This window comes from Hemitrygon akajei, chromosome 9, assembly GCF_048418815.1.
Source record: "Hemitrygon akajei chromosome 9, sHemAka1.3, whole genome shotgun sequence".
Classification (NCBI taxonomy): Eukaryota; Metazoa; Chordata; class Chondrichthyes; order Myliobatiformes; family Dasyatidae; genus Hemitrygon; species Hemitrygon akajei.
Window position 1 is genome coordinate 174,608,792 of NC_133132.1, and position 26,965 is coordinate 174,635,756.

At 42.9% G+C, this 26,965-nt stretch overlaps 1 protein-coding gene across 1 annotated transcript in view; it reads left to right on the forward strand.

Moving 5' to 3' along the window:
* The window catches only part of LOC140733768 (PC3-like endoprotease variant B), a 2,072,848-nt gene that overhangs the window by 551,950 nt on the left and 1,493,933 nt on the right, over positions 1-26,965 (forward strand). The window contains 1 exon segment of the mRNA XM_073057521.1: positions 22,738-22,819. Within this exon segment, the coding sequence (XP_072913622.1) occupies positions 22,738-22,819 (82 nt within the window).

Here is a 26,965-nt window from a genome sequence, read left to right on the forward strand (position 1 = left end):
AAATGGCGATGTAAGTTGATCCTTGGCCCTCGTTTCTCTAAATGGCAATGATTTGAACTGAAGTGAGTGTTCGTAACAGAGCTAATGGCTCTGAAAAAAGATCTGCAAACTCACTCACACCTGTTCCTTGTAATTTTGAGCTGAACTAATTGCAAACAGCAGTCACTCTGCCAGCACAGAAACAAATAACACACACTGAGCCTGGCTGCTACTCCACTGAACCAACAAGTAATAACAGGCCATGCCAACTGGAAAACAGGGTCTGCTTTTAGAAATGATAGTATCCCTTTTCATATCACTAAATTAACAAGAGGGATAAGTGTCAGTTTCTGGGTGAATTTTCCTTCAGAAAAATGGTGGAATTCTCTTCTTGTGTTGTCTGTTGTTATTTTCAGCTCTCGGAGAGCAGCCTGACCCAGGTGCACTCGATTCCAGTTTGAACACCATTCTTCTTCGTCACAGGGGATATGGCACCTTGCCTGATCTCAGCTCACTGGCTGACTTTGTACAGGGATATTATCCCCTCTTTCTAACCTTTCCCCACCTCCATCAGCCCCGGTACAGACGATTTCAGCTGGAATGTGCTAGGTATTCACAAGTCTTTGACCACAAACAGTGCCTGCCTACAAGCTGTAGATACAAGGCCTGCAAGGAGCATTTATTCCTGGGAAAGCTGACCCCAGTGAGTTTAGGTCGAGGAACAGAAAAGCATCAGAAGCCAAAATGTTGATCAAGATGCAGCATCATGAACGGAGTATCTTTGTAATTCAGTTACTGGCAGCTCAGCCTGCACAGGTGGCCGCGATCTGGCCTGTGGTTAAACTGGCCAACTGCAGTATGCCGAAGAAGCTCTGGCTAAGAACTACGATTGGATTAATTTTGTGATAATATTGAACAAGTAATTAGAATATTGAACTGTAAAAGGAAAGGGTTGGACATGGGGCTTGCAAGCCCACTCCGTAAAAACCCAGAGCTACAGAAACACCAACAGAAGCTTCAAAAGCCTCACCTCTGTGACAGGAAAGAGCTTTGCTAGACTACACCTTGAAAGACTGGCCCAGGTCAGAGGGCTCTGGTGAGATGCTGTCATTGGCCTTTGCCCCAATAGTGGCGATGGGTTTAAGAAGAAGAAGAGTTTGTGCTTAACAACACAAGTGTAGCAGTTAGCACAACACTATTACAGCGCCAGTGACCTGGGTTCAATTCCCACCGCTCTCTGTAAGGAGTTTGTATGTTCTCCCTGTGACTATGTGCCTTTCCTCTAGGTCCTCTCATTTCCTCCCACATTCCAAAGACGTAGGTGTTAGTAAGCTGGGGGTGTGCTTTATTGTGGCCAGTTAGGCAGCAGAGTATCCCAAATTAATGAAAGGAATCTTAGCTACTTTCTCGATTTGTGTTTGCTCTTGCGGAGTTGTCCCAAATAAGCAGTTGACCTGGTTAACCGATGGCCCAATTAAGCAGAACGCCCTAAGTAGAAGCAGCTTTGGAAGGTTGTCCTGAAACATACCAGTTCATACATCGGGAAGGTCCGATATCCTTGCAGCAGGAATGATTGTGCACCTCAGGTGCATTGTTAGATGCTGGATTTCTCCATTAGACAGATCTACATGTTCAGAATAGCTAACTAAGGATTTTCTTGTCAGCTAACCATTGAACTTTAAAATACAAAATTAAAAGAAAGATATTCAGGGGATACTGCATGTTTTACAATGAAAAAAGATGCATTTTTCACTTTTGAAGATTTTAGCATCATTCTGCATTTTCTGATATACATTGAACATGAACGGACACTGACACAAAACCAAAAACACAGAATTTACGGGGCGCATGGCAGTGTAGTGGTTAACACAACACCTTACAAGACTGGCAGCCAGTGTTCAGTTCCCACCACTCCCTGTAAGGAGTTTGTATGTTGTTTCTGTGACTGCACGTGTTTCCTCCCTGTGGTGAACTACATATACCTGTCTGGACACGCCCCCCGCTGACTGCTCCTGTGGCTCCTCCCACTGACCGTGGCTCCTCCCACTGACCCCGGTATAAAGGCGATTGAGGCCTGAGCCCGGCCCTCAGTCTCCAGGATGTAGTATGGTGGTCAACTACTGCTTGTTCTTTCTTCCAGTCAATAAAAGCCGATATCTCGCCTTCACGTCTGAGAGAGTTATTGATGGTGCATCACTCCCACAGTCCAAAGACATACCAGTTAATAGGTTAATTGGTTGTTGTAAATTGTCCCATGATTAGGCTAGGATTAAAATCAGGAGGTTGCTGGACAGCTTGGCCGAAAGGGCTGGGAGGACTGTATCACAATAAAGATAAAATAAATAAAAATGTTCACTAGCCTCCTGACCATCGAGGACATCTTCAAAAGGTGATGTCTCAAGAATGTAGCATTCATCATTAAAGATCCCAAATACCCAGGACACACCTTCTTCTCATCAAGCAGGAGGTATAGAAGTCTGAAGACGTTTTAGGAACATCTTCTTCCCTTCCACCCTCATATTTCTGAATGGACAATCAACCCTTGAATGCGACCTCACTATTTTTTGCTCTTCTTTTGCTTTAATTATTTAATTTTAAAACTATTTCTTATATATTTTATATGTTTCATGCCCTGCACAATATTGCATCCACAAAACAACGAATTCCACAACATATGTCAGTGATAATAATTCTGATTCCAAATGGAGCTCCCTTTAGCCAGGTCTGATTTTCTCACCTTTCTGAGCTCATTATGTCATTGTGGTGTATTGGAGCCTTTGTGGTCAGTAAAGCACACAGTACAGGGCTGCTTTGTATTCGGGGAAGATCCTGAAAGGAGTGTGAGTAATCTGGCTGTATTCCATTGAAACAGTTGACAGAATCACACTGACAATTCTCAAAGTTCAAATTAAATTTATTATCAAAATATGTATATCTCACCATATAACACCTTCAGATTCATTTTCTTGCAGGCATTCACAGTTGGACAAAGAAATACAACAGAATCAAGGAAAAACTACACACAAAGACTGACAAGCAATCAATGTGCAAAAGAAAAATATCTGTGCAAATACAAAAAGAAGTGTTTACATCTAATGACTATTTCATGCATGTCTTTCTTCTCTTAGCTGCTTAAATGGTCTCAGTTGTAAGTGGACTGCTCCCCTGAGAAACATTCGCAGCAGTCGCAGCCTGTGGCATTGGTAGGCCATGTTGAACGCTGGCAGCATCGTTTTCGGGTCTCCCGGTGCCTGCTGGCCTGTTCAGCAGTGCACCACCAGCATTTCACTTTCTGTTATACCTAGCATTAGCTTCTGGCGATCCCTGGGCAGTGGTTGTATCACCCTGTTCTGTAAACATCTCTCCATTTCTGAAGTATAATGGTATAGCTTTTTATACCTACTGCCAGGTTTTGGTTTCTGCTGCCCCTAAGAAAAAATTAACCAATAGAAGGCATGACCCTCCAAGGAAGACACCTGAGCAGATCGGATGTTGACAAGGAAGCATTGAATGTGCAGCTCAGAGTTGTAGACCTTTTCCAGAAACAGGAGAGTTCTTTGTGGTGATACTAGACCAAGTGGTTAACACAAAAAATTATCAAAAATACATAATAAAAGACCATCAAATTCAAAATGGTAAATGCAGAAAACGCTGAGAGAAACCAGAAACAATCCAACACATTACAGGATCCTGCAGTGGTTTAACTCAATCTGATTACTTACAAAGGCACAATCAGGCAGCAAACATCATTCACCAAAGTCTTGCTTTCAAATACAAACACATAAAAGACCCCATACCTTACTATAAACACAAGCCTGATCCACTTTTAGAGTCTGAGTCCCATGAATCATATTACAATCAATCAGTTAGTACAGACAGGATAATCCATAATAACTGTCCGGATATAATAATGCAGGCCAAACAAGCAAGAACAACTTATTTAATAGATAAATCATTCCAAACACACAACTTACAGAAATCAATAAGTGAAAAACACCAGGAATATGCTGAACTAAAATAGCAAATTGAATGACTATGGAACATGAACAGGGTATACATTGTCCCAATAGTAATATCTACAACAATTTAGAATAAGGTTCAATGGTGTTTCCAGAGTAGGTTGTGATACAACCATTTAGAATACAGTCTATTGTGCTTCTATAGAAGTTCTGAAGGGAAGTGTCACTTCCAGCCATTTGCATTGAAGAAGTTTTTACAAGTACACAGAAGTCGCAAATTTGTTGATGGGCCTTCAGTGATGATTTGCAAATTGGTAACATAGCAGTCAGTGCAATGCTTTACAGCCCCAGTGATCGAGGTTCATTTCCTACCACTGTCTGTAAGAAGTTTGTATGTGCCCCTGTGACAGCGTGGGCCTCCTCTGAGAGCTCCAGTTTCCTCCTATATTCCAAGGATTATGGGTTAGTTGGTATTACTGAGCAGCATGGTCTGATATCTTGGTGTATGGTTGAAATAAAATAAAACTACATGTTCTGAAAGTGGACACTGAAGCAGATCGTTCCTCAATCCTTCTGCAAGGCAGTCTGCCATCTGATCTTGCTGATCTCCATGGAAGTCCAGGACTGAGTGGCAGATAGCACATTGCTCTTCTTATTGGACCTTACGGGACCCAGCAGGCCAGCCATTCTGATGAAGATACCCATCAGTGCAGGGAGCTGTGCACTACCCACATCCTCCTTCAGATGTGCAGCAGAGAACATGCTAGAACATGATCCTAAAATAATGCATCCATACGTGGTACGGAAACTGCACTGTGGCAGACAGGAGGGCTCTACAACGGGTAGTCAAAATTACCCAATGCGTCACTGGCACCAGCCTACCCACCATCAAGGACATATGTTCAGAGAAGTGCCGGAAAATGGTCAGTAACATCATGAAGTATCCCACCCACCCTGCTCATGGACTATTTGTCCCTCTTCCATCAGACAGAGGCTACATAGCATCCACAGCAGGGCCACCAGACTCAAAAACAGGAACTTTCTCCAAGCAGTGAGGCTAATCAACCCCTCCACCCACTAACCCACCCCACACCCCCAACCACCACTGCTTTATCATTTCCTGTCAGTCACCTTATGTACAGACACTCCTGTGTCAAGTGTCACTTTATGGACATACAATTAATCTACGTACTTAAGCTATCGTATGTATTTATATTTATTGTAACTTTTTTTCTTATTGTGCTCTTCATCTCATTGTGGCTGTTTTGTGCTGCACTGGATTTCATTCATCTGTCTGCTGGAAATGACATTAAGCAATTTTGAATTGAGCAATAAACAAAATGCTGGAGGAACTCAGCATCTACGGAAGTGAATAAGCAGTCGATGTCTTGTGCTGAGACCCTTCGTAGGCAGGACTCTAAGGAAGGATGAAGAAGCCAGAAAAAGGTGAAGGAAGGGAGAAAAGGACCAGCTAGAAGTCGAGGCCAGGTGGACAGGGATGGGAGATAAAGTAAAAAGTAAGGGTCTCGGCCTGAAACATGGACTGTTTGTTCCTCTCCATAGACGCTGCCCGACCTGTTGAGTTCCTCCAGCCTTTTGAGTGTGCTGCTCTGGATTTCCAGCCTTCTGCAGAATCTCTTGTGTTTTTGAATTGAACCAATTCTCTATTATTTGTGCAGCAGAGTTGGAGCAGTTTCTTAATCTCCTTCGCGAAGTGTGCAGTGCTGCTTAGTTCGAAGAAGAGCAGTCAGCAAGTTCAGGCCTTCAACTTTCACGTGAGAAACTCTGGCATTCACACGCTGGAATGCCTGCTGATGGGTACGGATATGCTGACATTTCCCGTCTCAGTCTTGCCCTCGACGTATTTCTGCACCTTCGGCTGGTGGGGGGAAACTTTGCATTTGCAGCAGTTTAAAAAAGATCCCGGGAGCCAAGTGATCTTTTGGGCAAATGTGTGTTTGAATGTGGAATCAAAACAGAAAAAGGGCACCATATGGGGTGGAATATTCCGGAATTCACTCATTGAAATGCCAATCAAAAAATATTTAATCAAATTCTCCAGAGTTTTTAAACAGAAATTAAGCATTTTGTATAAATCTCACACATTCGTGATGAAAGATTAACACATTAAAATAACATTAATATAAAAAGTGGTTTAAATGTAGGTGAGGCTTTTAGAGAGAGGCTGTTTCAAACTCTCTTTATGGCTACTTGCACATATTAGAGCTGAAAAGATTAATATTAGCTTTATTGCATCAAAATGTGCATCAAAATATTGAGATATACAGTGAAATGTATCTTTTGTGTCAAAGACCAACACAGTCCGAGGATTGTGCTGGGGGCAGCCTGCAAGTGTCTCCGTGCCTCCAGCACCAATATAGCACACCCTTTTATAACCCTAACTGTACATCTTTGTGAAAGCAGAGCACCCGGAAGAAACCTGCGTGGCCACAGGGAGAACATACAGCGGTGGAAATTCAATCCCCAGCTGCAATGCTGGACTGGCATTATGCTAATGACTACACGACCGTGCTGACTTTTAGCATTGGGGCAGAGGGAGAAGGTGGAATTGCTCAACCTTGAGGTGTCTGTCTGAATCCACTGTAGGCAGGCTACCGTTATTTCTGCATTGTACAGTCATCTGTGAAGAGTTTCAGCTCAGATCCTTGTGGGCATGGGTCCTGGAACAGATGGCATGAAACTGGCACTCACACATACAGGGGATGCAAGTAATTGAAACCTCACACAGTCGGGTGTGTTGTCTTTAATGTAGGCATTGAGAATTTGCTCTGCATCTGATCCAGAACATTACAGATCCATGGAATACCTAGTGCTGACAACTCACTGTATTTTCCTTTACAGCCATTCCTTGTATTCAGACAACCAATTCAGTTCCCAATAGATTCAGTTTATGGAATATTTTTATCAGTTGTTAATTTATTTGTGGTAAATGATGCATTGAATGTGTGAGTTATTTATTTAATGTGAGACATTGCAGGCCCTTCCTGCCCTTTGAGCCACGCTGCCCAGCAAACCCCAAATTAACCCCAGCCTAATCATGCGACAATTTACAATGACCAATTAACCTACTAACCGGAATGTCTTTGGACTGTGGGAGGAAATCGAGCACCTGGAGGAAAACAAGGGAGTCATGGAGAGAACATACAAACTCCTTACAGGCCGAGGTGGGAATTGAACCAGGGTCACTGCAACTGTAAAGTGTTGTGCTAACCACTATGCTACTGTGCCGCCCCAGTTATATGTACCGTGCTGTGTACATTGGTCAGGAGGAACGTTGTTTCATTTGGCAATATACATGTATAGGGTGAAGGGACAATAAACTTGTATCAGAATCAGATATGAGAAAATCTGCAGATGCTGGAAATCCAGAGCAACACACACAAGATTGTGGAGGAACTCAGCAGGCCAGGCAACATCTGGAACAGAGTTCAGTCAATGTTTTCGGGCAGAGAACCTTCAGCAGGAACAAATCAAAATCAAATTTAATATCACTGGCACATGTCGTGAAATTTGTTAACTTTATAGCAGCCATATAATGTATTACATAATCCTAGAAAAAGAAACATGAATTTTAGTAATTATATGTGTCTGTGTGTATATATTTCTCTGAGTGAGAAAGTTATCTCTCAGGTTCCCTTCAAATATTTTACCTTTCACTCTTAACTTATGTCCTCTCATTCCAGTTTCATCCAACCATAGTTGAAAAGCCTGCTTGCATTTACCCTATCTATGCTCCTCATAATTTTGTATACCTCTATCAAATCTGCCTGTATTCTCCTATGTCCCAGGGAATGAAGTCCTAACCTATTTAACCTTTCCCTGTAACTCAGGCCCTCAAGACCAGATAACATCATTGTCGTTCAATAGGGAAACATTTAATAAAGTGGTTGGTAAGATAACGAGGCTACATGAAATACAAAAGTATATTTGATGGTGGCACCAAAAAGGGATGATGACTGGTAGTTGTAGTAAAAAGTCTTTTATGAAGAAAATTTGGTTTATTTTTGCTTGAACCTTCCCAGCACACTTGTGTAAAACTTATGTGTTAATGATGTGACCACAGTAAGTGATGCTTGGTTTAAAAAATTGCACTTGTTGCATCATGCTCTGAACCCATAATCTTCTAATCTTTTAAACACTGTCTTGAGGTCTGAAGTTCCTTGTCTTCCTTACTGGTAACAATGATGTCATCCAGGTAACATTAAGTGCCTGTACAACCTTGTAGCACCTGGTTCATAGCTTTCTGCCAGAGAGCAGGTTCAGATGTTCCTCCCAAAATCAGCCTCATTTAGTGATAAAGCCCATTATGAGGGTTGAGAGCATATATGTCAAACTCAAGGCCCACGGGCCAAATCCGGCCCACGAGATAATATCTAATTACTATTAAAGCTGGCCCCAGTAATCGAAGCGCCTATGGCGTATGATATGGCTAATGCCTAGTTTATTCAGGTACCAGGTTTTCAGGGTTTTTAGTGTTTATTCCGCAGTCTTGCTTGGCAGTCTTCTTCATAAGAAACGGAATTTTTAAAGTGAAACACTTTGTAGTTATAGCAGAGACTGAGACACATGAGAGCAGGCTGAAAAAACGGAGGCAACGAAAGCTGCGTTCGCACGCGTCCGACTGATCCGGCCCGCATGAAGCTGCATTTTGCTCAATCCGGCCCGTGACCTAAAATGAGTTTGACACCCCCGGTTTATAGAAACACTTTGGACTCTTATCCATCACCATCCATAAATAAGCCTCAGCTAAGTCCAACTTGTTGAGGTGTTTTCCTCCAAAGGTAAAGACAGCCTTTATCCAGGACAGAGGGTGTTGGTATACTTTCAGAACCACAAAGATGAGAAAATCTGTAGATGCTGGAAAGCCAAGCAACAGCCATGGATTCTGCTTGTTCCTGCCCACCGAACCTGCTTCTGCATACCTCAGCACTGTTTTATCCTCCCTGTTTAGTTCCTCCCTACCTACATCCACGCTCTGGATCTTTTCAATGACTTTAAGGTCACCGGTTCTGATTGTTTCATTTTCATCATGGACATCCATCTCTTCAATGCTGGCAAATGTGCTGAAATGGACTTCCACTTTTGAAACCTATTATGTTCTACAATAATAAAGGCTTCAGTTCCAAATACTCCTGAATTACTTTCACAATATCAGCAAAGCTCATTTTTGGAGTAGTCAAAGTTCAAAGCAAACTGTATGCCTTTAAGCCAAATACACTCAGCAAAATTTGTACTCATTTCTTATTGGCTATTTCATTTGCTTCAAAATATTGTTGAGTTAGCTGAATATACATGAGCCAGTTAATAAGTTTAGCAATCAAGCGTGTCTGTGTTTCTGATGTCACTGATTCTCTTTTGTCTATCCTGCTTATTTCTTCAAAGAATTGTGACAGATTTGTTAGTGGGCGTGTGGCCAAGTGGTTAAGGCTTTGGGCTGGCGATCTGAAGGTTGATAGTTCAAGCCTCAGCTGAGGCAGCGTGTGTGTCCTTGAGCAAGGCACTTAACCACACACTATTCCTGCACATTTATAGCCCAGTGGTGGTAGTTAGGTTAGTGCAATATGGTTTTATAATCTTGTTGCAATATAGTGCAACAAGATTTTCCTGGAATCAAGGAAATTATGGCCTATTTTATCATGTGCTTCCAAGTACCCTGAGACCTCATCCTTAATAATTGACTCCAACATCCTCCCAATCATTGGCGTCAGCTTAACCGGCCTATAGTTTCTTTTCTTCTGCCTCTCTCCTTTTTTGAAGAGTATAGTTCCAAATGGAGTCACTTAACCCATAATGATTTATTTAAATAAGTAAGAAAGCTTAATCGAACAATGTATGTGAAAGATTACCCAAGTATTACTGAACTGGTAAATACACAACATTGTGGGATGAAGGAGCTAAACTGTGCTTCAGTGTTCTACGTTAAAAAATGATTCTCTCAGAAGTTGTGCTTTGACGACAAAGGTACATCACTGCCTGCTTGGAGTGAGATGATCTACAAATATTGCTCAATCCCTGATTTCAGAATTGTTATTACTTGCTCATGTGGAACGAGCTTCCAGTAGAAGTGGTAGAGGCAGGTTCGGTATTGTCATTTAAAGTAAAATTGGACAGGTATATGGACAGGAAAGGAATGGAGGGTTATGGGCTGAGTGCAGGTCAGTGGGATTAGGTGAGAGTAAGCGTTCGGCACGGACTAGAAGGGCCGAGATGGACTGTTTCCGTGCTGTAATTGTTATATGGTTATATGTCATATTGAAGCCAGAAATCCCTCCTGATATGTGCAGGGGGAGGGAAAACTGAAAAGAGATTGACATATGACATATGTAATGGAGGAGGATTAGAAAGAGGGGGAAGGAGAAGATTTAACGTAATGAAGTGCTAGAATCATTAAGTTCATTAATGAACAGGTATCCCCTAATATTTCTACAATGACCAATAAACTGCAATAATGAAAAAAGATAATTATTTTGATTGCAGTATATTGCACTGAGGTTGTGCACTATGTTATTCAGATGTTGATAATTTTTAGTGGTGGAGATCCCTGTGAGTTCCTGAGATCCCAAAAATGATGCTGTCTGGAGCTCAGTTCCTGGTAGGGTCACCCATGGTGGTTAGGTCAAGGGGGAGATTCCAGACCAAGAGCGATCCAACCACGACCTCAAGAGCAGAGATGACGGAAGCTGATGACACATCACAATGACACTGAAGGGTCCCCAGTCACCTTCCATTCTATGTCACAGAAACCTGGTCCCAGTGTGACAAGAACTGTGTGGTGTCTGCTCGTGCGTCAGCCTCCCCATGATAAACAAAGTCCCACACAGGCACTCTGCATGAAGAGCATAACCCTTTGGGAGTACATTATACTCTACTCAAGTGACCACACCAAGAGTCTTTAGTCATTTAGTGAATATTAACAATAAATTATTTCACTCTATTATGAATACAGAGCATTTCACTGAAAACAATTTCCTTTGAGCTTTTCTTTAAATTAGATTAAAGCAGTGGGAACAAGACCAAACCTATTATTTCAGGAATTTTTATTTATTAATCATTAAGGACTATTAGCACCCAGGACATGCTCTCTTCTCCATACTACCATCAGAGGGGATGTACCAGAGCCTGAAAATGCTCTCAGTATTTTAGGAAAAGCTCCTTTGCCTCTGGCATCAAATTTCTGAATGGGTCATGAACGCTAGCTCACTTCTTTGTTCTATTTATTTATTGTTATATATTTATTATTGTATCTTATAATACTTTTTTAATGTATTGCACTGTTTAGACAATAGACAATAAGTGCAGGAATAGGCCATTTGGCCCTTCGAGCCAGCACCGCCATTCAATGTGATCATGGCTGATCATCCGCAATCAGTACCCCGTTCCTGCCTTCACCCCATATCCCTTGACTCCGCTATCTTTAAGAGCTCTATCTAACTCTTTCTTGAAAGCATCCAGAGAATTGGCCTCCACTGCCTTCTGAGGCAGAGCATTCCATAGATCCACAACTTTCTGGGTGAAAAAGTTTTCTAAATGGCCTACCCCTTATTCTTAAACTGTGGCCTCTGGTTCTGGACTCCCCCAACATCGGGAACATTTTTCCTGCCTCTAGCATGTCCAATCCCTTAATAATCTTATAATTTTGTACTGCTGGTACAAAACAACAAAACAAATTTCCTGACATAAGTCAGTGATAAAACACTTGATTCTGATTCTTTGGAAGAGCTATTTTCACAGCACGTTTAATAACATGTAAAACAGTCAGAGAGAATTTTGACCAGCAGCCAATCCAGACATCAGAAGCTTGGAGAGGAGGGGACTTCAATCAGGTGAATTGTTCAAGGATAAAAGGCAGGAGCGGGTTACAGCAGTGCAATAGAGCTATCATCATTTAGCAAGAACAAATGAAAGGGAAGCAGTGGCAAGTGCAGCGACTGCCATCTGAGTGGACACAGTCAGCGTGGTGATCTCAAGGTTTTTGCGAAGAGAGGTTTCACACAGAGAAAGCAAAGAAAAGCTCAGTTAGGACAGTAAGGATGACAAGTAGGATAGTGGAATGCTCTTCTTGCAGGATGTGGGAAGACAGAGAGACCTCCAGAACCCCTGACAGCTACAACTGTGAGAAGTGCATCCAGCTGCAGCTTCTAACAAACTGCGTTAGGGAATTTTCAGTTGGAACTGGATGAACTCCGGATTATTCGGGAGGCTGAAGGGAGGTAGTTACATACAAGGTGCAGGACACAGGAAACTGAGTGACAGTCAGGAAGGGGAAAGGGGTTAAGGGGCCAGTGTAGAGTTCCCCTGTGGCCGTCCTCCTTAAGAACAGGTATAAATTTGGTTGATGCCAGGTGGGGGAATGACCCAGCAGAGGAAAGTCTCTGTGATTCAGAAGGGAAGGGGGAGAAGAGGCACGCTGTGGTGATCGGGGTACAGACAGGAGGTTCTGTGAGTGAGAACGAGATTCCTGGATGGTATGTTGCCTCCTGGGTGCCAGGGTCAGGATATCTTGGACAGAGCCCTCAGCCTTCTTAAATGGGAGGGTGAACAGTCAGAATTCATGGTCCATGTTGGTACCAATGACATGAGTAGGATGAGAGGTGAGGGAGTTCAGGGAGCTGGGTGCTAAGTTAAAGGGCAGGACCTCCAGGGTTGTGATCTCAGGATTGCTACCCGTGTCACGTGCTAGTGAGACCAGAACTAGGAAGATTATAATATGTGGCTAAGGAGTTGGAGTGGGATTTCTGCATGTTTGAGCTCTCTTCCAGGAAAAGTGGAACCTGTACAGAAGGGACAGCTTGCACCTGAACTGGAGGGGGACTAATATCCTAGCAGGAAGGTTTGTTAGCGCTGCACGGTGGGGTTTAAGCTAGTGTTGTGGGGGATGGGAACCAGAGTGCCAGAACAGTTAGTGGAGATGTTGGTAAGACCTGAGACAAAGTTAGGAATCAGAAGGTTGAGCATGGTGCGACTAGTGTCCTGAGCTGCGTATATTTCAATGCAAGAAGCATTTTAGGAAAGGCGGATAACAGTGCTGAAGATGTGATAACTGGTTTACAAACAGAGGCAATGTGTAGCAAGGAGAGGCTGTTGATAGGGCAAAATTGCTGTCAACAGGATGAGTTGCAATGTGAGAAGTGGACAAAATTGAAAAGGGTGAATACAGAACTGAAGGTGTTGTATTTAATGCATGCAGTATACAGAATTAGGTAAATAAACGTAGCACAGTTGCAGATTAGCAAGTATGATGTTGTAAGCATCACAGAATCATGGCTGAAAGAAGTTTATAGCTGGGAGCTTAATGTCAAATGATACACATTGTATCGAAAGGACAGACAGGAAGGCAGAAGGGGTGGCATTGTTTTGTTGGTAAAAAATGAAATCAAACCCTTAGAAAGAGGTGGCATAGGGATGGACGGTGTTGATTCATTGTGGATAGAGTTAAGGAACTGCAGGGGTAAAAAGGCCCTGATGAGAGTTGTATCCAGACAGTAGTGAGGATGTGGTCTACAAATTACAACAGGAGATGGAAAATGCATGCCAAACGACAATGTTGTGATCATCATGGGGGATTCAATATGCAGGTAGATTGGAAAAATCAGGTTGGTGCTAGATTGAAGCAGGGGAATTTCTAGTGTGCCAAAAATATGGCTTATTAGAGCAGCTCTTGTTTGAGCCCAATATTCTGGATTTAGTGTGCAATGAACCAGAATTGATTAGAGAGCTTAAAGTAAAATCATCCTTAGGGACCAGTGATCATAAAATGATTGAATTCACCCTGAAATTTGAGAACAAGAAGCTGAAGTGAGATGTATCAATATTACAGTGGAGTAAAGGGAATTACAGGGGCATGAAAGAGGAGCTGGCCAGAATTGATTGGAAAAGAACACCAGCAGGAATGATGGCATAGCAGCAATGGCTGGAATTTCTGGAAACTGTTCAGAAGGCACAGGATATCTACATCCCAAAGAGGAAGATGTATTCTAAAGGAAAAATGACACAATCGTGGCTAACAGGAGAAGTCAAATCCAACATAAAAGCCAAAGAGAGGGCATAAAACAGGGCAAAAATTAGTGGGAAGTTTAACAGGATAGTCAATGTAACATAGAAATACTGTTGTGTCAGTAACAATTAGCCGTCCTGATGGCCTGGTGGAAGAAGCTGTCCCGGAGCCTGTTGGTCCTGGCTCTACGCTGTGGTACCATTTCCTGGATGGTAGCAGCTGGAACAGATTGTGGTTGGGGGACTCGGGTCCCTAATGATCCTTCGGGCCCTTTTTACACACCCGTCTTTGTAAATGTCCTGAATCATGGGAGGTTCACAAATACAGATGCTGTCCACACCACTCTCTGCAGAGTCCTGCGATTGAGGGAAGTACAGTTCCCATACCAGGCAGTGATGCAGCTAGTCAGTTGTTGCCATTCGGGAAATGGTACAGCAGCATAAAATTCCATTTGCTGGAATTCAGAAGAATGAGGGGTCACCTCATTGAAATATATCGAATGGTGAAAGGCCTTGATAGAGTGGATGTAGAGAGGATGTTTCTATGGTGGAAGAGACTAAGACCAAGGACACAGCCTCAGAATAGAGGAGCATCCTCTTAGAGGAGTAATTTCTTCAGCCAGAGAGTGCTGAATCTGTGGAATTTGTTGCTATAAGAGGCTGTGGAGACCAAGTTATTGGGTATATTTAAGTCAGCAGTTAATAGATTCTTGACTGGTCAGAGCATGAAGTGATACGGGGAGAAGGCAGGAGATTGAGGCTGAGAGAGAAATTAGTTCAGCCATGATTAAATGGTGGAGCAGGTTCAATAGACCATATGACCTAGTTCTTCTCCTGTATTTTATGGTCTTATGTGTGTATATATAGAGAGGGCTGCCAAAGTCAAAAGGATGGGAATTCATCTTTAATCGCTTGTGCTAAATGTGTAAACAAACAGTCTGTGCATTTTGCTTCCTCTTTGAAAATTTGGTTCAGTTATAGTCTGAGAGCATGAAATAGGCCCTTCAGCCCATCTAATCCTTGCCAAACTCTTATAACCATATAACCATATAACAATCACAGCACGGAAACAGGCCATTCCGGCCCTCCTAGTCCGTGCCGAACTCTTAATCTCACCTAGTCCCACCTACCCGCACTCAGCCCATAACCCTCCACTCCTTTCCTGTCCATATACCTATCCAATTTTACCTTAAATGACACAACTGAACTGGCCTCTACTACTTCTACAGGAAGCTCATTCCACACAGCTATCACTCTCTGAGTAAAGAAATACTGCCTTGTTCATCGACCTGCCCCTGCACCATAGCTTTCCATACCCCTGCTGTCCATGTACTTACCCAAACCTCCCCTAAATGAGGTACTCAAACCCACATCAAACATTTCCACTGGCTGCTCATTCCAGACTTTCACCACCCATAAGAAGTTTCTTCTAAGCATTCACTTAATCTACAACCTCTAGTTCTAGTCTCACCCAACCTCAGTGGAAAAAAAACCTGCTCACATATACCCTATCTTCATTTAACCTTTCAACACCCCTCATAATTTGAATACCTCCAACCTATCTCCCCTCATTGTCCTATGCTTCAGGGATTGAAGTTCTAATCTATTCAATCTTTACCTTTCCTACATATCCACAAGTTCCAGCAACATCCTTGTACATTTTCTCTGTGCTCTTTCAATCTTGTTGATTCCTTTTCTGTAGGTTGGTGATAGATCTGCACACGATACTGCAAACTTGGCTTCACCCATGTCTTATACAATTTTAACATAACATCATACCTCCTCTTCTGGTCGGTGTGGCACAACGGGCTGGTGTGTTTACAGACATTTCTAACTTCTCTCCCTCCCAGTGTAGAGTGCCCTCCTGCTTCAAAACATCCATCATTGTCCCTGTACCTAAAAAGACCAAATTAACATGTCTGAACGACTGCCATCTTGTCACACTCACCTCAATAATAAGCGAATGCTTTGAGAGGTTGGTCAAGGGCTACATCTGCAGTTTGCTACCACCCACACTGGAACCCCTACAATTTGCCTATCGATCGACAGATGATGCAACAGCCACAGCTCTACATACCATCCTTACACATCTGGAGAAGAAGGATGCTTATGTGAGAATGCTGTTCTTGGACTACAGTTCAGTATTCAACACCATAGTTCCACCTAGGCTCGACAAAAAGCTCAGCGACCTTGGCCTTGACCCTGTCTTGTGCAGCTGGATCCTGGACTTCCTGTCAGATCACCGACAGGTGGTAAGAGTGGGCTCACTCACCTCTACCCCTCTGACGCTCAACGCAGGAGCCCCTCAGGGCTGTGTCCGAAGCCCCCTTCTTTACTGTCTGTTTATCCATGACTGTCGCCACCCACAGCTCCAATCTGCTAATTAAATTTGCTGGTGACACTACACTGATTGGCCTAATCTCAAATAAAAATGAAGCAGTTTACAGAGAAGAAGTCATCACCCAACACAGTGGTGTCAAGAAAACAGCCTCTCCCTCAATGTCGTAAAAACAAAGGAGCTACTTGTGGACTACAGGAGGAATGCAGACAGACTAGCCCCTATTGACATCAATGGATCTGGGGTTTAGAGAGTGAACTTTAAGGTCCTCAGCATAAACATTACTGAGGATCTCACATGATGTATACATACCGGCTGTGTGGTGAAAGAAGCACAACAGCACCTCTTTCATCTTAGACGGCTGAAGAAGTTTGGTATAGACCCCCAAATCCCAAGAACTTTCTATAGGGGCACAATTGAGAGCATCCCGACTGGCTGCATCACTGCCTGGTATGGAAACTGCACTTCTGTCAGAGAGTGGTGCAGACAGCCCAGCACATCTGTAGATGTGAACTTCCTACTATTCAGGACATTTACAAAGACAAGTGTGTAAACACTCATACAACCATATAACAATTACAGCACAGAAATAGGCCATCTCGGCCCTTCTAGTCCGTGCCGAACACTTACTCTCACTGACCCGCACTCAGCCAAAACCCTTCATTCCTTTCCTGTCCATATACCTATCCAATTTTACTTTAAGTGACAATACCAAACCTGCCTTTACCTCAAGGATCTGAAGGATCATTAGGGACCCGATTCACCCCAAACACAAACTGTTCCAGTTGCTACCATCCGGGAAACAGTACAGCAGCATAAAAGCCAGGACTAACAGGCTCCTGGACAGCTTCTTCCACCAGGCCATCAGACTGCTTAAGTCATGCTGACACAACTATATTTCTATGTTATATTGACTGTCTTGGTGACATAATATAAATTGCACATTGCATATTTAATCATGTATATGAAGGATGTAAGTAATAAAGTCAATTCATTTCAATACTCAATACTCTGATTTATGAAGGCCATTTTCCCAAAAGCTCTCCTTATGACTGTTTACTTTGACATCACTTTCAAGGAATTATGGATTTGTATTCCCAATTCCTTTCTTCCACTGTTCTTCTCAGTGCCTTACCGTTTGGTGTGTAATCCAACCCGAGTTCTTCCTCCCAAAGTGCAATAACTCACATTTATAAGAACATAAGAAATAGGAGCAGGAGTCGGCCATCCAGCCCATCGAGCCTGTCTCGCCATTCAGTAAGATCATGCTGATCTGTCAGTAAACTCAGCTCCATCTACCTGCCTTTTCCCCATAACCCTTAATTCCCTTACTATGTAAAAACCTATCTAACTGTATTTGAAATATGTTTAGTGAGGAAGCCTCAACTGCTTCTCAACTGCAGAGAATTCCACAGATTCACCACTCTCTGGGAAAAACGGTTTCTCCTCATCTCTGTCCTAAATCTTCTCCCCTGAATCTTGAGGCAATGTCCCCTAGTTCTAGTCTCACCTACCAATGGAAACAACTTTTCTACTTCCAACTTATCTATCCCCTTCAAAATTTTGTATGTTCCTATAAGATCCCCTCTCATTCTTCTGAACTCCAGAGAGTATAGTCCCAGGCAAACTACAGGCCCAGCACTGATCCCTGCGGCACCCCACTCACCACGTGTTTCGCTATTTCTTGCTTAATGACAGCTTCAAGCATCTTCCCGACTACAGATGTTAAGCTAACTGGCCTACAGTTGCCCGTCTTTTGCCTATATCCTTTTTTAAAAAATGGCGTGACTTTTGCTGTCTTCCAATCCGCCGGGACCTCCCTAGAGTCTGGAGACTTTTGATAAATGATTACCAATGCGTCTACTGTAACCTCCACCAATTCCTTCAGCACCCTGAGATGCATCCCATCAGGACCAGGGGACTTATCTACCTTCAGGCCCTCTAGTTTGCTCATCATTATCTCTTTAGTGACATTGATTTTATCGAGGTCCTCACCTCCCATTTCATCCATAACATCCCTCTTTGGCATATTAGACATGTCCTCCATTGTGAGGACTGACACAAAATAGTCGTTCAATGCCTCAGCCATTTCCTTTATTACCCACCATCAACTTATTACTGCGGAAACGACACAACCCACCCTACAAACTGCCTTTTCCAAAAGACCCCTTCTGAAAAGCACATTAAAGCAAAAACTTCACACCATCTTAAAAGTTTCCCCTGTCACTGCACTGCACTTCTACAGCCTAACTTCTAACATTATAGTTTTAATACAGATAATTATTTTTGTTTAATTTATTCCTAATATTTGTTGAATACTGTTATTTTTTCTTGCACGTCCATTGGACCACAAGACATGGGAGCAGAAATAGGCCATTCGGCCCATTGAGTATACTCTACCATTTAATCAAGGCTGATGTATCATTCCCCTCAGCCCCATTCACCTGCCTTTGCCCCATGACCTTTGACATCCTTGACAACTGCCAACCTGTCAACCTCCGCACCACGGTAAATTCCTAATACGTGTAAATATATGTGTCGAGTAAAGTTGATCCTTTTCTGCATTAAATGCACTTTTACTTTGATAGATTTGAAAACAGGAAATTAATTCATGAACTCCATTAACACAGTGAGCCCAGCCATATTCCTGATCCAACTGAGTTTGTGCTGTAGTTCCTGTGCAGAGCTTCTGAAGCCGGAATTATTCTCAAATTCAGAATTATGAATTGTGAAGGCAGCACTGACTCACTGATTCAGTTATTGTCTCCAATGAAGCTGATGTGAAATTGGCTGCCTGGTGTTCTGGATAATGAATATTTCTTTGGTCTGAGCTGATTATATCTGACCCTTACTTATAATTTTAATAGAAATCACACAAATATTTCTCATGAAAAACAAAAGCGGGGTGTGATGGTGTTGAAGGAAGAGGGGCAGAAATCAGATTGTAAGATGGTGAGATCTCCATTGTCCTAGTCTATCTGTGGCGTGGTAGTGTAGCGGTTAGAACAACGCTCTACAGTGGCAGCTGCAAGATCGGGTTCAATTCCCACTACCGGCTGTAAGGAAATGTTTAAGTTCTTCCTGTGTTCATATGGGTTTCCTTCCACATTTCAAAGAGGAGTTAGGGTTAGTAAGTTCAGAAGCATGGTAACACTTGCAGGCTGCCCCCAGCGTGTCCTCAGCCTTCGGCATAAACGATTCATTTCACTGTATTTTTTGATGTACAAGTGACAAATAAAGCTAATCTTTAGATCTTTCAAAGTAAGCTCAGTCAGCACTAAGCAGCTCCAAGATCGACAGCTGTGTTCTGTGTAGAGAATCGTGGTGTATCTACAAATCTTCCTCTGCAAATTAACATTCTCAGCCATCATTCAAGTTAAAGTATACATCAAGACCACTGGTCACCATGCAGAATTACTTTGTGTTTGCTCAGTTTCAACAATTTCAAAAGAGAAACGATGCAAGATTTTACTTTAAATAATGCCAAATGTTTAAGTAAATATCCTCCTGGAATATTTTTATGACTACAGTGTTTAAAGCAGAGGTTAATATGTTCTTGATTAGTTAGGGCATCAGGAGAAGGCAGGAGAATGGGGTTGAGAGGGATAATAAAGCAGCCATAATGGAATGGTGGAGCAGACTTGATGAGCTGAAGGCCTAATTCTGCTCCTATGGTGTGTATTTTTTTTTGTTTTTACTGAAATGTGTGCTTTTACCACTTAATTGTCCTGACCAATGAAATATCCCTGAAAGAGAGCCATAACTGCAAAAGAAGAAATCTAGAAGCCAAGCTCTGAACCATTCAGTCCAACACATATAAACGGGTAAATTATAGCTGATAAATACATGCAGCTTTTGTCTGATTTAATTTTTGTACATGTAAATTGTATATGAGTGTGGTTTTGCATGATTTGAGGAATCTGTGCCCATTGCCTGTTGAAGTTCCATCCATCAATGTTCTTGTGACAAATGAAGCTAATTTTTAAAGCAGGGAATTGATTGGGCACCTCCTGCCCTGATTTACTACAGCGCGCAAGAGATGATGTCATCAGCGTTACCGAGAAAATTCAAGAACCTGAGGTGCAAAGGGACTTGGGAATCCTTGTGCGGGAGTCCCTGAAGGTTAATTTGCAGTTTCAGTCAGTGATGAGGAAGGAAAATGCGATGTTAGCATTTGTTTCAAGAAGACTAGAATATAAAGCAAGGATTTAATGCCGATGCTTTGTAAGGCACTGGTGAGGCACTTGGAATAATGTGAACAGTTTTAGGCCTCTTATCTAAGAAGTGACGTGCTGACATCAGAGAGGGTTCAGAGGAACATCATGAGAATGATTCCAGCAATGAAAGGCATTTGATGACTCTGGGCCTGTATTGCTGGAATTTAGAGGAATGAAGGATTATTTCATTGAAACCCATTGAATGCTGAAAGGCCTAGATAGAGCGGATGTGGAGAGGATGTTTCCTGTAGTGGGGGAGTCTAGGACCAGAGGGCACAGATAGAGTGGATGTGGAGAGGATGTTTCCTGTAGTGGGAGAGTCTAGGACCAGAGGGTACAGATAGAGTGGATGTGGAGAGGATGTTTCCTATAGTGGGGGACTCTAGAACCAGAGGACACAGATAGAGAGGATGTGGAGAGGATGTTTCCTGTAGTGGGGGGGGGGGGTCTAGGACCAGAGGACACAGATAGAGTGGATGTGGAGAGGATGTTTCCTGTAGTGGGAGAGTCTAGTACCAGAGGGCACAGATAGAGTGGATGTGGAGAGGATGTTTCCTGTAGTGGGAGAGTCTAGTACCAGAGGGCACAGATAGAGTGGATGTGGAGAGGATGTTTCCTGTAGTGGGAGAGTCTAGGACCAGGGGACACAGATAGAGTGGATGTGGAGAGGATGTTTCCTGTAGTGGGGGAGTCTAGGACCAGAGGACACAGATAGAGTGGATGTGGAGAGGATGTTTCCTACGGTGGGGGAGTCTAGGACCAGAGGGCACAGTTTCAGAATAAAGGGGTGAACATTTAGAATGGAGGTGAGGTGGAATTTCTTTAGGTGGTGAATCTGTGAGTTTTGTTGCCACAGGTGGCTGTAAGAGGCCAGGTCATTGGGTATATTTACGACAGAGGTGATAGATTCTTGACCAGTCAGGGCATGAAAGGTTACAAGGAGAAGACAGAAGAGTAAGTTGAGAGGGAAATGGATTAGCTAAGTGGAAATAGTGGAGTTGGGCCAAATGACCTAATTCTGCTCCTGCAAACAGGAGGAACTCTGCAGAAGCTGGAAATTCAAGCGACACACACAAAATGCTGGTGGAATGCAGAAGGCCAGGCAGCACAGTCGACGTTTCCGGTCAAGACCTTTGATCCGGATGAAGGGTTTCGGCCCAAAATGTCGACTGTGCTTCTTCCTATAGGTGCTGCCTGGCCTGCTGCGTTCCACCATAATTCTGCTCCTGTGTGTTATGGCTTTATGTTTTTGATGACTGCAGAGACTGGACGTATGCCCCACAAACCACTGTATATAATATAGATAATATAGAGCTAGGGTACCTAAAACCTTTGCACTGTACTGTATTTGTCAACGTGGATTTAAGAGTCAGTTTGTAAATCTGCTGGGAGCAAAGGATGTTGAGAATTACAGTGCAATACATTAAATATACACGGCATTCAGGATGAGCTAGTAAATTGGATTAGACTTCGGCTTTGTGGGAGAAGCCAGAGAGTGGTGGTAGATGGTTGCCTCTCTGACTGGAGTGCTGCAAGGATCAGTGCTGAGTCCACTGCTGTTTGTCATCTGTATCAATGATCTGAATGATAAAGTGATTAACTGAATCAGAAAGTTTGCGAATGACACCAAGATTGGGGTGTTGTGGACAGCGAGGAAGGCTATTATGGCTCGCAGAGGGATCTGCATTAGCTGGAAAAATGGTAGATGGAATTTAATGCAGACAAGTGGGAGGTTTTGCACGTGATAGGACCAACCAGGGTAGGTCTTACACAGTGAACGGTAGGGCACAGAGGAGTGTGGTAGAACAAAGGGATCTGGGAATACAGTTAAATAATTCATTGAAGATGGCGAGAAAGCTTTTGGCACATTGGCCTTCATAAATCGATGTATTGAGTACAGGAAATGGGATGTTATGTTGAAGTTGGAAAGATGTTGGTGAGGCCTAATTTGGAGTATTGTTTGCAATATACAAAACTATAGTGAACTGTCCGGTCAGCAGAAAAAGTGATGCTTTGGTAATACTGTATCTCGGAAGATGTGGAAAGGAATGAGAATGATTTTCACTTTTTCCAATACCCATTAACTGCCTAAAGAGCTGATCAATTATTTAATGACTTGATCAATTATATGATTCTGTAAAGGTTGAACTGATAATTTTAACAAAAGGACTCTGCTGTAAAAAAAAAGTGATATGTTGTTATTAAAGGGCATTATTTTTCTTTTTGCAAGTTGAAGTGGGTGGAGTGGCAGAAGTTCTACCGCAGATACAACCGGGCACCAGTTCCAGTGCGGAGTGATGGGACCAACCAGGGTGAGTACAAATTCCAGTGGAGTTTAATATCACTGACATATTTTGTGAAATTTGTTGTTATATATATATAAAATAGTTAGGTTAAATATATAATGCAAAAGAGGAATAGTGAGGTAAGGTTAACGGGTTCACCATCCATTCAGAAATCTGCTGACGGAGTGGAAGGAGCTGTTCCTGAATCATGGAGTGTGTGTTTTTAGACTTCTGTACCTTCTTCCTGATGGTAGCGATGAGAAGAGGTGATTGGGGTCCTCAGTGATGGATGCCTCCTTTTTTATGGCTCACCATTTGAAGATGTCCTGGATGCTACAGAAGCTCGTGTCCTTGATGAACTGACTGAGTTCACAACTTTCTGCAGCTTATTTCAATCCTGTGAAGTACCCCTCGCCCCACCAGCTCCACTGCTGATGCAGCCAGTTTGAATGCTCTCCACAATGTGAAGTGACAGGAATAACTCCAGTGAGTTTGGAGTTAAAGTATGGATATTGATATTTGCACTGTCCCCAGCAGCAATGATGTCAGTCAGCTGCATATGACCACAAGACATAGGAGCAGAATTGGCCCATTTGGCCCATTGAGTCTACTCTCTACTCTACCATTCCACCATGCTGATATAGTTTCCCTCTTACCCATTATCCTGTTTTCTCCCTGTAACTTCTCATGATTCAAGAACCTATCAAGCTCCATTTTAAATATACTCAAAGACCTGGTCTCCACAGCCATCTGTGTCAATGATTTGCACAGATTGACTACACCTCTGACTAAAGAAATTCCTCCTCATCGCTGTACTCTATGGACATCCCTCTATTCTGAGGGTAATGGTTTATAGCCACCTATTTGCCTGTGTAAAATGACAGAAATTTTGGTTTATTATTGATATATATAGCAAGCTACAATGAAAAGGATATCTTGCATGCTGTTCATATAGACCAGATCATTACACCATGCACTGAGGTGGGACAAGGTAAAGCAATAACAGTGCAGAATAAAGTCTAACAGTTGCAGAGAAAGTGCAGGTAAACAATAACGGGCAAGATCATAGTGAAGGATATTGTGAGATCAAGAGTCATCTTACAGTCCGTTCAAGGATCTGTCCTTGAGCCTGGTGGTACATGAAGAGATTCTGTAAATCATGAACACATGAGATTCAGTGGATGATTGAATTCTTGGGCAATTCACACAAAATGCTGGAGGAACTTAGCAACTCGGCAGTATCTATGGAGAGGAATAAACCGTTGGTATTTCGGGCCAAAACCCCTCATCAGGAAAGAAAAGGAAGGGGGAAAAACCAGAATAAAAGGCTGGTGAGAGGGAAGGAGTACAAGTGGACATGTGACAAGTAAGGGTGGGCGGATGGGTGAGGGGGATGAAGTAAGATGTTGGGAGGTGAAAGGGTAAAGGATTGAAGAAGGATGAATTAGATAGGAAAGGACAGTGGACCTTGTGAGAAAGGGAAGGAGAAGGGGAACCAGAGTTTGGTGATGGGCAGATGAGAAGACAAGGATGAGAGAGGAACCAGAATGGGGAATTGCAAAATTGATAAGAGGGAGGTGGGAGAAATTACTGGAAGTTGGTAAATTGGTGTTCATGCTATTAGGTTGAAGGCTACCGAGATGGAATTTGAGGTGTTTCTCCTTCATCTGAGTGTGGCAGTAGAGGAAGCCATGGACAGTCGTGTCGGCATGGGAGTGGAGTTTTTGCAGATGCTTGCTCGAGAACATTCTCTGTCTGTAGTGAAAACCCAGTATGTAGTGTGGGACTAAGCATTGGAAGTGCTGTAGACCCAGCATGGAGTGATGGGAATAATCATGATAAGTACCTCATTCTCAGTGTAGAATGATAGACCAAGCTTCAGTGAGCATAGCAATCCCACTCTGGAGTGATGGGACTAACCTCAGCGACTACCACACTCTCAGCGTGGAATGATGGGACTAACGTCAGCGATTAGCACACTCTCAGCGTGGAGTGGTGGGACTATGCTCAGTGATTACTGAAACCCTGGAGTAGATGGTGGGACGAGCCTCAGTGAATAGTTCTACCCCAATGTAGAGTGATGGGACTTACCTCAGTGATTACTGCAATCCCCATGTTCGGTGACAGGACTAACCTCAGTGAGTACCACAGTTCCAGTGAAGCGATGCATCTTCGAGCTGTCAGAGCTAAAACGATTACTCAGCTCTGCATTGGGCATTCAGTAGGCATCTAATTGTAATTAAACTGAGGTGGTTTCACAGGCTGTTTGCAGAAACATGTCTGAACACACTGTCTGTCATCTGAAAGACTGCAGGCTTTTTAACCACTTGGGTGCTTACAAGGTTTGCATTTAATTATTTTATACAGTTTCAGATACTAATTTCCATTCCCCCACGAGGATTTGAAACATGCTTTCAAATATGTAATCCATGGCCCCCATTAACACCAAATATTGTTTCGTGTGAATGAAAGTTTTGCTTCAAATGGGTGCATGTTAAAACAAAATGATTCTTTGTATTTTTTTCTATTATTTAAACGTTACTCATCTGCATTCTGAAGTTCCAGTGATCACTTATTCAAGGTTGAATTTAAGAAGCTGACAGATGAATGGCAAATTCAAAATTTTGATTGCATTTATAATCAATGATGTGATCTAAACACTGGAATATTTGACAGTTGGAGTATGATTCTGGGCAGATTTTCTTACTGAAGGAGTGTTATTATATTTTAAATTTGCAATTAAATTCATACAGCAAGACATGTGGAGACAGGCCCTTTGGCCCAACAAGTCTGTCCCAACCATGGTGCCAACTCAGGAGGCCTGAATTTCCTGCATACGGCCCATACCTTGATCTACCTATCTCAGTGCTTCTTAAGTGATACTAATATTCCTGCTTTGTTCACTTTGTCTGGCAGCTTGTTCCATATATCCACTATTCTCTGTGAAATAAGTTGTCCTTCAAAGGCCTTGATGGAGTGGATGTGGAGAGGATGTTTCCTATGGTGGGGGAATCTAAGACCAGAGGACATGGCCTCAGAATAAGTCTTTTTGAGAAGACATGAGGAGGAATTTCTTTAGCCAGAAAGTGGAGATTAGGGTGGAATTTGTTGCCAAAGGCAGCAGTGATGGCCAAGTCTTCTGGGACATTTGAGGCAGAGGTTGATAGATTCTTAAATTGTCAGAGCATGAAGTGGGGAGAAGGCAAGAGATTACTGCTGAGAGGGAAAATGGATCAGCCATGATAAAATAGTGGAGCAATCTTGATGGGCCAAATGGCCCAATTCTGCTCCTATATCTTACAGTCTTAGGCCTTTTTTATACTTTTCCCATTTCATAATTCTGTGTAGCCCACCCCCTAAATTATGGACTCCCCTACCCTGAGGAAGAGACGGTTGCCATCCACCACATCAACGCCTGAGATAATTTTGAGCATCTCAGTAAGGTAATCCCTCGTTCTCTTATAATCCAAGGAATAAAGACCTAGTTTGGCCAGGCTCTCCAGTCCTGGACACATCCTTGTAAATTTTTTCTGTACTCTTTCCAATTTACATCATCGTTTCTATAACAGTATGATCAACACTGTATACCATGCTCTGTATGTAGCCAAACTAACAACTTGTACAACTGCAACATGATGTCTCAACTCCAATACTTAATGCTCTCTCTGATGAGGGTCAGTGTGTTAAATACCTGTGTTGAGTGGCAGGGTGGAGATTTGTCTCTCCCAAAGGAAGTGTAAGGCACTCATTCCCTCCTCTAGACTGTAGGTCACCCATGGACAAGATGTAGCACCTGTTTAGCAGGCCCACCCCCACCCCCAGCCTCTATCAGCATCATGTGAAGCCATTGGAGCAGGTGGTGGATGGCTGTTTGAGCAGCCGGTGCATATCACAAGTCCTGGTTATGTGACCACTGACACCAAGCAGACAATCTCTGAAGTGTATTCATAATGGCTGGGGTCGCCCATCTTGTAAAGACACTGCCCAGAAAAAAGCAATGGCAAACCACTTCTGTGGAAAAATTTGCCAAGAGCACTCATGGTCATGGATAGACCATAACTGCCCACGTCGTACGACACGGCACCTGTCAAATGAACATCTGCTTGTAATGCTACTTTCAATAATTGATGCACTTGGACTCCCAGATTTCTCTGTACCATTACACAGCATTGT